Source organism: Morus notabilis, unplaced genomic scaffold (assembly GCF_000414095.1).
Source record: "Morus notabilis unplaced genomic scaffold, ASM41409v2 Scaffold69, whole genome shotgun sequence".
In the NCBI taxonomy this organism is placed as follows: Eukaryota; Viridiplantae; Streptophyta; class Magnoliopsida; order Rosales; family Moraceae; genus Morus; species Morus notabilis.
In genome coordinates, this window is record NW_010364208.1 from 817962 (window position 1) to 829431 (window position 11470).

Consider the following 11470-nt stretch of genomic DNA (forward strand, 5'->3'; position numbering starts at 1 on the left):
AACAAATAGTTCTAGCACACTGCCAGACACATTGACAGTGTCCCTATCTTATGACTAATCATACTGGTCTCACATGGATGGACCAATACTGGTATGATGAATGGTTTAGATATAATTGGTGGGGTCAGGTTAGTATGAGCCTAACATATGAAAAAAGGAAAAATATTCCACTTTGCTTAGTAGTTGGACCAACTTCTAAAAATCTGAACCCACCAAAGTTAAATTTGCAACTTTCTTTCCTTTCTTTTTTTTTTTTTTCCCCTAGACAAAAGAGATATATTGTTGTTTTGCTGTCTGATTCAGAAAAAATACAAGATACAACTCTAAATTAGTACCCCACCAAACAAAAATTCCCAAAAAAAAAAAAAAAAAAAAAAAGAGAGAGAAAAAAGAAACATGTTATTACATAGGAACCAATAATGGATGTACCTAAATCCAAAACCACTATAACCCAATTAAGAACACAACTACTTTTAGCTCTCTGTATTAAAATAGAACTTTTTGGCTTCCTATATACATTCACACCTTATTCTCATTGACAAAATCCTTGTACAGTTATAGTATAACTCACACAGTCAGGTTCAGAAACTGATTCTTATCCTAGCTCTAATCTGCGTGCTGGTCTTGTGGCCATGGTACCTGATGGGCAGCATCTTGAAATGCATTGTCCAGAAAACATACCAGTCCTCCAACTTTTGTCAGTGTAATTCCCGACGAACCTGCTTCAGAACGAAATCCGCGTTACAAGAAGAGCAAGCTCCGTGTTCGAGTTATAAATCTGCAGATGTATTTCTTAAGCAGAACCACCGTGAACTGAATGTCACACCAACCCCAAACAATAAATACCATTGGCATGGTTTTGGAAGAAAAAGTAACTAGCAAAAACACTGAAGATGAGTACTATAATTGTTCATAAGTTTGGGCTCCAAAATTTCTTCAACTACAAGCTATCATTTTTTCCATTGTGTTCAGAGAAGGTATATGACAAAGTAGATTACCCTAGGCTAAGACTATTCTGGCCCATCAATCAGAAACTTTTACAAACTTGGCAGTAAAAACATGCATTTGTTCTTAGTGGAAGCTATTTCGTTAAACTAAACTATGATTTCAATTGCCAAAAAAAGAAATGAAAGAGAGAACTCATGAGGATAGTTACCTGGTCTCTTCTAATATTCGGAGTCCATGTCTTCATCTGGGAAAATCTCGGGATGTACGGCTGCAGTATTGACATTGAGAGCCCTTTGTAGCTTCCTATGATCCAAGACTTCAACTTCAACCAGGAAGTCCGAACTGACCGGCCGATGATCTGAGAGCCTCAATTCCGTCCGTCTATAGGAAAGTTGTTTTATACCTTTTCCAAGCCATAGTATCCTGTCACACCTATAATTGCATACCAAGCATCCAACAATGCATGGTCATAAATGTTTGTAATTCTGATTCCAAGACAAGTTAAGTGAAGCAGTAATAGAAATATGAAGCTACTTAAGTGTAAAGAATATCAAATATGTAGCTTTCTTCCCAAGCAATCAATTACGAGTACCAGAAAATAGTACTCACCAGGCTGGAGACCTCTTCTTCTCTCCCTCTTTCGGGTTCTCGCCAACATATCTATCAGAGTTGATTTCATACTTGTAGGTGGGTGGAAAGTCAATGAGCCCCTCTTTCCATCCCTCAAATACATGCCCACTGCGAAGTTCCTTGCTTAGCTGTGCCACATTAGGTGAACACATTAAGAAAAAATTCCACCATGGCAAGAAAGAAGGTTATGTTATTTCTTTTTATCTTGGCATCTTTCGGGGTGAAACTTTTAGAGAAAAATGGAGAATATCCAAATACTATATGTCTAAGCGAACTTCAAAAAAACAAAAATCTAGTCCTGATAATAATCCAATCAACATTCAATCAATCTTAGTTTTCAATGTCTCATTAAGGGAAAAGAGAGGAGAATTCTTTGGTAGGGTATGAAAAAATACTCTGTCGGTAGGACAGTTATTTTAACCGTTATATTTTCATCAATTGCTGTTAAAAGGACATACTTTTCTTAATCTGATATGATTTTAATGTGATTTGACAGTTTGCATCAAGTTCTGTTAAAAGGAGAATTCGTTGGTAGGGTGTTTAAATTTTCTTCTTTCAGACCGCAATAATGCCTCAAGATTTGTAGCATTTTCTATCTGGTACTAAACTTTGTAAGGTTCTGTTCCCTGCTAGCTAAATGATATTTCTACTATGAGATGCATTAAATCTAGATCACAGTACTAATGTCAAATGGGGATCCAAAATTGTCCAAAATGGTGTTTGACTGTTTGTCATTCGTATTTTGAGACAGATTTCCCCAGGTTAGTTGACATATTAAAATGAATTCAAGGGGAAAAGAATTTCATAGTAATAAGGAAAAAGCAAACAGATTGGACTAGAAGACATGGTTGTTCAAAATCAGAACTTAGTGTCTCACCTGATCATTCTTTATAAGTTCATCCCATCGTTTCAGAGAAATGAGCTTCCTTACATCTTCGTCCAACATATTGAGGCGATAATTTAAGTCTCCAAACCAGAATATTTGACTGTTTAGGAGAACACCCCATCAGATTTCATCTTAAGGAAAAGAAAGAAACAATTAAGAGAGAAGTTCAACTGTAAAATCACCAAAGTGAGCAGCTAGATGGGATCAATTTGGTAAACTTTTAGAGACACCTAATTTAACACCAAAATAAAGTGGGCAACACTATTTTTCATAAGCAAAGTAAAATTTTAATGCACATCTAATGCTTACTCGTGTGATGGAATTGTTTGTGGTTGATCACATACAACCGATGAGAAACGGGTACGTCGTATAATTTCATACACATCTGAGTTACGCTTCTGTTCGGCCCGCTCCTTCTGACCAGAGGTCAAATGTGAACAAACAAAGCACAACCGTGATTGAAAAAGAGACATGCTTACCGAAACGGATCCCTACATCATCAACCATAAAATATTATGATTGCAAATAAACACAAGGCCAGCATGTCAAACAATAGATCAGTTTTAACTGTATTATCATATGTCATTTCCTAAATAACTGCTAACTAGACCCTGCCAAAAATATAGCAGAACATCCCATGTTGGCATTGAGTTTCAACTTTCTTACGACTTCCTTGGGGAAGCAACATTTTTTGTCACAAAAGGAGCATTTCTATCATGGAAAAAGAAAGGAGGTACCTTGTTTCCCATGTAGCCCATTAGGCCAATGCCAACAGGAAAAACTTTCAAATTGTTTATGTGCCTCCTCAACCTCTTACGCACCCAGACCGAGACATATATCCCTACCATCTGCTTGCTGACAATCCTCACGTATCTAGGACGCGACTTCACAGTCTTGATAAATTCGTTAGCAAATTGGTCATCTGGAATTTCATCAAAAGTGTCGTCTTCTTCTTCTCCCTCAGAGGGAATGTTGGACACGTCTGGTAGGGGGTCAAGAACTCCGGGGTCCTCCTGTTTCTTCATCCACATCAAGCCAAGGTTTCCAGAGCTGTGATGTGATCTTTTCAACCCACTAGCATTATTTAGTGGAAGAGTGAACATAGGAGGATTGTCCAAAGAATTAAAGCCAATTCTTGCACAACTGCTCAGTACTCTCCGCAGCTTCGAGTTGGAGGAGATAACTTGAGGGGTTGCATCTAGTGAATGTTCGGGCCAGTCTAATCTACTATCACAATCAATCCCGTATATTCGCTTCAACCGCAAGTTCTTCCCATTACCAACTGCCCTTTTAATTTCTTCTCCTTCCAAGCCAAACCCATCATCATATTCATTGGTCACTAAATCTAATGGATGTGCATCAATCTCATCTGCAAGTACATCAGCAACTGAAGATGTCCTCATTACAGGAGATGGAGGGGCGCTAAAACTTTTGTGTATAATACCAGGTTCCGAGGATTTGTTCAGCGTTTTTCTAATGATTGCCTCCCACTTTGGAATCGGTTTGCTATCTTCAGCTCCCAGCACATTCCCAGCATTCAAAGGAACTACTTCTTGGAATCTGTAAAAGGCAGATAGATTAATCATATCATCAATAAAAATCTTTCACAGTGAATATATCAATTGACACAAGAATATTGACTATTTAGAGATTCACTGGGGCAAATTCGGAGCACAAGAGGGTCTTCCCTTGTGATAAACATTTTGACATAAGTCCTTAAAAAGATGAGGCAAATTGATTATATAGTAAATAAAATTCATCCATGATCTTATGTATTGTAATACTTTCAAAGCCTCACTATCAAAGGGGAACAAAACAATGATCCTACAAGCAGCATATTACAAATCCGTGCATGTTTCTTTTAATTAGAAGGAAGTGCTCACCCAATAATGTAAATATCTGCTGGTTCTTCAGTGCAAAGCCAATCTTCGATATCAAGATCTTCTCCTGGAATTCTTCCTGCAACATTCCAACTGCCAATTGTCACCCTACAGAGAACCAAGTGCCCCAAATTCATTCCAGTAAGAACCACGTTAGCAGCACTTTCAGGAATCATCGCAAGCATAAATAGCTAAGAGCCAAACCTCAGATCCTTTGTGTTTATATACTGGACACGCAGGGTTTCCGACTTTCCTCTCCTGTGCCTTGACTGATATCCCTTAGAGACTGTATCTGAACAAACAAATATCAAAATCATGGATGTTTTTCTAAATATTTTAAGGATTCTAAAGAAAATATAGAAAGCTGAATCATATAATATATGTGTGTGTGTGACGGAAATATACCCAGTCAATTTTAAAAGTAAGTAGATTGTTAGGAAAATAGTAATAGCAAAATGGAAATTCTTAAAAATTGAAAATCCAAAAGAAGCAAAACCACGAAATCATTGCAGCAAAGACTAATAACAAACAAAGGCAGAATTCGATGCACAAGCTTCCGGCCATGACAAAGAAGAGATTAGATGCACATCACAGAACATGAATTTCAGAACAACAAAAGAATTTCATTCCTAACAGAATTCGAACATATCAAGTGTATTGCCTGAAGGTTGACTTGACACAGTTTGGTTCCTTTGCATCCTACTGGCATGACCCTCAAAGTCGTGCATTCTCGCATCTTTTAGAGAGCAAGCTGAAAGAGAGACACGGAAATGATATCAAGCTTAAAAAGCATAAGCAAGACTACTAATACATGTGCTTAACTGCTTAGAACATACCATCATCTTCGCTTTCGGTTTCAGTGTCAACCTCATCCTCACTAAATTCATACACCTTAGGCTGTATATTTAACCATTTTTTCATCACAAGGGAAGGCCAAAAAGCCTGCCATGAAATGCAGAAAACCAAACAAAACATCAAGAACTATAAAAATCTGGTCTCTTACGAAAAGAAGATGAAAAATAAGAACAACCGGATAATAAAACGCATACCTCCGAGCGCTTTCCTCTATTGGTTTTCATCACTGCCTCGAGATCAAAATTTTTTTGTTGAATCCCAGATGCACTATTTATATGCAAAGACCATGAAAGCACAGGTTCTTAAATATTGAAGCAGCTTTAGCCATCACATTATCAACTGTTAATTATTATAAATTTTTTTTTTTCGAAAAAACATATAGAGATTTCTTTCAGGACCATTACAAAAATTAGGTGCTAATCTTACGAGTGAGAGCTTATTTGTATGACTAAATAAACGGGACAACAAAAGTATGGACGTAATGAACAGACATCCACAACCTCAACTTGAAGGGGTAGACCAAAAAAAAAAAAAAGAAGAAGAAGAAGGAAGAGGAATAATCAATGGTCCTCCCCACCCACGTAGCCGCTTTCAGATACATAACAAACCGCATGGTATAATAGAAAATTCACTAAAACGGATAAAAACAAAGCAAAACAGAACAAGAACCACCTCCCTAAAAAAAAAAAAAAATGTCATTTTCAAAGATAACAAATCATGTATTAAAGTTTTAATCAAGTTGATGCTACAGCCATTTTGATAAGGCATTGACAGGTAGTGACTAGTGAGAACTGGGATTTAGAAAACAGATTTAATTTAAAAAAAGACACAAGTACAATAATTGCCAACAATTAATACACAAAACGGCTATTTGCACAACTAAGGAATAGGAAAATCAAACTGGGTTTCATAGTTATGTAAAATGCTGTCTTTTGTTTTTACCTGTTTTCCGAATCAGAGTGACCCAAGTATTATTATTGACTATTCTCCACCACAAATCAGCCCAAAAATAAATAAATCAATACCTGATTAAGACAAGCACCCAAGATTTATCATATTAAGCAACAATAAATAAAAACCAATAATTGATGACCATATATAAATACATTCATATGTGTGTGTGTGCGTGTGTGTGTGTGTGTGTGTGTGTGTGTGTGTCTATGTATATATGATTTTTGCCATTGAATCACAGCCAAGATATGAAGTGACCCTACCATTAGAAAAATAAATAAACAAAAAAAAAGGGTTGAAATATTAAAATCCAAGTAAGGAAAAAGAAGGATTGAGGCAGAAATACTGAACATTGGGTCAAATGGGCGATATTCAAGGGACCACAGAAATGGACTCATCGCACTATATGTGAATGGCATTGGCTGTTCTGAGTTTTCAACTTTCACAACCAAAAAGGAAAAAGGAAAATCAAAACCCATCTATCTTTTGGCTGGAAAAATGTGAAACTGAAAATGAAAGAGAGAATCAAAAGGAGGAGAAAGAGAAAAGAAGAAAAATCTTTGCTAAGCTGGAGCAGACTTTAACGCAGAAGTACTTTTGTTATAAGAAACTTTTAATAACAGCCATGCATATAAAATATTAATAATTGCTATTAAAAAAAAAAAGAAGCTTCTCGTACGTGTTCTCTCTCTCTCTCTCTCTCTCTCTCTCTCTCTCTCTCTCTCTCTCTCTCTCTCTCTCTCTCTCTCTCTCTCAACTTAGTAAATGAAGGCAAAACATGATGAATCAGAAATGATGTGTTATTTCTTATTTGCATGTGGACAATGTCGGGTGAGTACGGCTTCTGTACTATTATGGTATGACCACATGAGTTATCTTATCATGGTGGCTTTCAATTCTCATTAGGTTCCACTCCATTTCTTGTTTCCCTGTTTTTCTTTTTTTTTTTCCTTATTATTGTTATTTTTTTCTTAAGCGAACGAGGGATTTTTTTTTTTTTTTGAATTTTTATAATAGATTCTGAAAAAACTGTTTAATTTTTTTATAAAAAAATTCAAAGAATTTCAGAGCAATGCAATGCATATCTCTCAAACCAATGGCCTATTTGGTAGAGGGATGAATAGAAACAAAGCCAGAAAAATTTTCAAGTGAAGCTTGAGTTAAACTAAACTTTTAAATTAAATTAAGTATGTAATAAAATATAATCACAAGTAAAAATTAAGTGGGTAAATGAAATAATTTTGAATACCTTGCATAAAATTTAGAATCAAAAAATTTTAGAGGGACAAAGTAATAAATTTTACATAGGGTATAAATGAAAACTTTTAAAACAATTAATATAAAACTTAGAAATAAAAAAAATAGGGGGGATTATACAAGAAAATATGGGGTAAAATTATAACTTTAAAGATAAATATAAAAGGAGCTAGATGACTTAAGGGACCGTGCAACTCCCCTCAGCCTTAGCTAGCTCCGTTCTTAGAGATGAATCCCACTTCAAAGTTCTGCTAAAAGCGTTTCTTTTATAAAAATTTGAATTTTAAACAAATTTATTACAGTATTTTTTCTCACAAAAAATTTAAAAATTTAAATTTTTAAGTTAAATAATTTAATTTGAATCTATAAACTAAACAAGTCCCAAATTTAAATTCTAAATTAGTGGTGTTGTTATATAAACTTGATGGAGAATTCTCCAGTAGGCTATATCAGTATATGACAGTATTTAAAGGTGAGATTTTCTATCGCTTATTATTAAAAAAAAAAAAAGATTTTCTATTGAGTCTATTAAATTATAAGTAATGTTAAAATACGAATTTAAATATCAATTTTTATGTACTAACTGATATGACATTTAAATTGTCATTTTTTTATTGGTCAATGCAATCTCTTTTATTAATTAGCATGGCAATATTTTAAATACCCACTAATATAAACATGACAACTCATACGCCATATTAATTACATACAAGAGTTAAAATTTTGAGTTGGTGTTTCTAGTATTATTCTTAAATTATTATACTTTTTAAATGTAATATGATTTATTAAAAAAAAGTTGATATAATTTTTTCAATGCACTATATATATATATATATATATATTGAACTTAATACCAATTAACATTTATATTATTGAAATGGCATAGTAAAACAATGTCTTTTTATTACATCAGTTAAAATATAAAGTCGCACAAATTTATATTTGAGTAATATAAATATAAAGATAGTAAAAAACATATAGTATACATAATTTTCTCATAAAATAAACGATAATACTGTATAAACCAGATAGAGAATAAATCACAATTTGGGTTATTCTTAATTTTTTTTTTTTAAAAATCACAACTTGGGTGGTCCGCTATGTTTTTTTGGCTCGGGGTGAGAATTTTTTATTTTTTTTATTTTTTTATTTTTTTAGACTTCTACATTGCTGGCGTTTGATTTTTGATTGAATAGTGTTTTTTTTTCTTTTTTTGGTTTTACTGAAATAGTATAATGGTGGGGTTTTATAAAGTTAAGAGTATAAACATATTCGGAATATGGTGGTTTGAATTTTTTTTTTTTTTTGAAAAAGTGGTTTGAATGTTTTTTTTTTTTTAAAAGTGGTTTAAATCACTTGAAAACCAGATTTATGGGTTTTTTTGTTCAAAAAATCAAAGTATTTTGAATCAAAACTTAAAGGCCGTGTTTAAAATTGATCCCGTTTTTGTTTTTCACGTTTTTCGAAAAAATAAAAATAAAAACGTTTTTAAAACGGCGTTTGGCACAATAAAGACAAAAAACAGAAATGAAAACGATTTTTTAGTTTAGTGTAAAATGAGAGAGAAATGAAAAATGACTTTTAGTCATTTTTCATTTTTTGTTTTCATTTTCTCATCTCTCGAGCACAGAGAGAGAAAATAGAGGCATTAATAGGTTTTTTTACACTGAAAATAATTTCTTGATAAAACTACCAAACGCATTTTTAAAAATAATTTTTGTCTGAGATTGAAAACGTTTTCATTTTTATTTTCATATAAAAAACAAAATTATTTTAGAACGAGTTCCAAACAGGCTCAAAATTTTTTACCAAATATCGATTTGAACCAACTCTTCGCTCAAATCACTTTTTTATTTATTTATGAAAGTAACTAGGACTAATAAAGATGAGTAGTAATTTCGTCTCAATATAGCTGTACGAGCTAAATTAGTACCTGTGAATGATTATTCTTGAACATTATAATATTGATTTTCATCTACTCCCAGAATAAAAAACATTTTAGTTTTGAATGTCTTTTTTTATGTAATTTTGTATTTGTAACAAGAGCGGTGGTCTTCCCACCTAATTCTCGTTTATTTTCTTATTTATTATTAATTTTTTGTGATCGGTTTAAGACTGTTTGTATGTTTGTCTTGGTTCAGTTAGAATTTTTTTTGTCATGTAGATATTCTCTTTTTGTGAGGTCTGGCAATTTGTTTCTCTAGTGTTAAAAAGTTTATCTCAATGAGAAGAGTTTCTTCAATTCGAGTTTTACGTGTGTTTGTTGTTAGTGTGCTTATATGTTCTTTTATTTTCAAGCCTTAAACATGTGTTCTCTCTTTAATGAGTCATTATTATTGTATCAAAATGATTGTTTATTAGTTTTTAATTAAATACAATTTTTCTTTCAAAAAATATCCTTTTATTTTATTTTTATTTCTTATTTTATTCTTTTTTTTGTGAGGGAAAGAAATCTAGAGGTATAATCATTTGAGGCCTATAGCCATCATGATTGGAATGTCTTTGCAATCATAACAAGATTGAATGGGACGGCTAGATATTTTCTCCTAAATCTAGTGACAGTTGTGCTCGACTAATTTCTATTGGGCATGTCGGGTGACCTCCTTTTTTCTTATTGGTAGGATGCGATTTAAAGGCTTAAATTTAATCTCAATGAGGTCTATGTAATCTCAACTACACTAAATTCTAGCCTATATCAACAAAAATAATTAAAACAAATAGAAAGGGAAAACAAAAAAAAGTCCATGTGAACAAAGTTCGGTGAGCTCTACGGCTTAATTCACTTCGCGAATTTGAGTTTTCAATTCGAACTGAAATGTAATATTTTTTTAGAGCTTTTAATTGTAATAGAAAGTTAGATGTGACATTTTTTGAGAACTTTTAACTATAGAAACTTAGAACTGAAAACTCGAATCGGTGAAATGAACGAGGCCTACATCTCTGGGGACTGCAGCGTGATGGCGAGTGACGGCGACAGTGAACAGAAGTGAATTCCACGACGAAGCTTCGACCTACCCCTTTAATTTGATTCTTTTGAGTTTAATGGTTGGGTCGATTTCAACTAATTCGGCCTCTTAACTAGCAAATCAAACTGGATGTTTTTAAAAAAAACCAACGACTTGAACCTCAATTTCCGGCAATGGAATCTCAAAATTAATGGAGGGCTTTTGTTTCCCATGATCCTCTTAGCATTTTGCTAGCAACTACACATCATATGGTCATCGGAAAATGGCAAATGGCAGGCTCATTCTCACCCACGGCGGCTGATTTATGCAGCTCCGGTGATGGTGTTTCGGTGAGAATAGATGGGTGATCTTAGATTTTTGCTCTTCTCGTTGTTCTGAGTCCATCGAGACCAGAATTACCTCAATCGGAGGTCGGACGACGATGTTACAACGATTTAAAATTCAGTTATTTTTTAGACTTTCACCGGCTATTACGGCGGTTTTCGGCCAAGGTGGAGGTCACACGGCACGTCAATAAACTCAGCTAGTCAAGATCTTTCTGATGATATGGGTTGTGTCAAAAATCGATTCTGAAAACTCCATCAGGGGTGGCGACCGGAGACGGAAAAGAAGAGGCTTTTGTTTAAGTTTAATTAGGTGTTATAGTCTCTAATTTAGTTTTTATGCAACCAATCATTTTAAGTGGCTCATTTTTTATTTAAGGGTGAGAAAAATTCACCCTACCAGTAGGGTGAATTGGCTCACCCTACTATAAACTTCCCCATTTTTATTTCGCTGATTAATATGAGACTTGGAATTTTTCTGCAACATTCAGATCATGTTTGTTGATTACGCTGAGAAAGAAAGAAATTCCCAAAAGTCTCCTTATAGTAATTAAGATAAAGGTTTTATATAAATAAGCCTTTTTCCCTCCCTTTTTTTAAAAAAGAAAAAAAAAACATTTTTATGCCCCTAATTTAAAAATCACTTAAGACACTTTTACTAAAATCACAGGTGAAACAGAGGAACATAATTTCACTTTCATTATTGATAATGTTATATCGTTCTTCGTCTTTACATCACCTCTAGTCGTGGTAATCTTTTTTTTATGAATAAAG

General features: G+C 33.6%; 1 protein-coding gene across 5 annotated transcripts; it reads right to left on the reverse strand.

Moving 5' to 3' along the window:
- Nucleotides 1–414: 414 nt before the first annotated feature.
- On the reverse strand, nucleotides 415–6275 carry LOC21406091 (type I inositol polyphosphate 5-phosphatase 2). Of its 5 annotated transcripts, XM_024170734.1 has the most exons (13): nucleotides 6142–6275; nucleotides 5394–5466; nucleotides 5181–5286; nucleotides 5006–5095; nucleotides 4549–4636; nucleotides 4348–4452; nucleotides 3909–4024; nucleotides 3202–3833; nucleotides 2774–2955; nucleotides 2456–2564; nucleotides 1558–1706; nucleotides 1157–1380; nucleotides 415–813 (listed from the first exon to the last, which is right to left on the reverse strand). In XM_024170734.1, the coding sequence occupies exons 2-12, from the start codon at nucleotides 5421–5423 to the stop codon at nucleotides 1167–1169; spliced, it is 1821 nt and encodes a 606-aa protein (XP_024026502.1). In that variant the 5' UTR covers nucleotides 5424–5466; nucleotides 6142–6275; the 3' UTR covers nucleotides 415–813; nucleotides 1157–1166. The 5 variants fall into 5 exon arrangements, with proteins under 5 accessions (XP_024026502.1, XP_024026498.1, XP_024026500.1 ...); XM_024170730.1 differs by having other exon boundaries at nucleotides 415–719; nucleotides 3202–4024; XM_024170732.1 differs by having other exon boundaries at nucleotides 415–722; nucleotides 3202–4024.
- Nucleotides 6276–11470: the final 5195 nt, after the last annotated feature.

Excerpts from the sequence above, each read along its gene's own strand:
- LOC21406091 (XM_024170730.1), bottom strand. The coding sequence starts at position 5,423 with ATGAAAACCAATAGAGGAAAGCGCTCGGAG. Across the intron at positions 5,287-5,393 it reads ATAGAGGAAAGCGCTCGGAG|GCTTTTTGGCCTTCCCTTGT; the intron begins GTATGCGTTTTA and ends ATTTCATGGCAG. Across the intron at positions 4,637-5,005 it reads TGTGTCAAGTCAACCTTCAG|ATACAGTCTCTAAGGGATAT; the intron begins GCAATACACTTG and ends TTGTTTGTTCAG.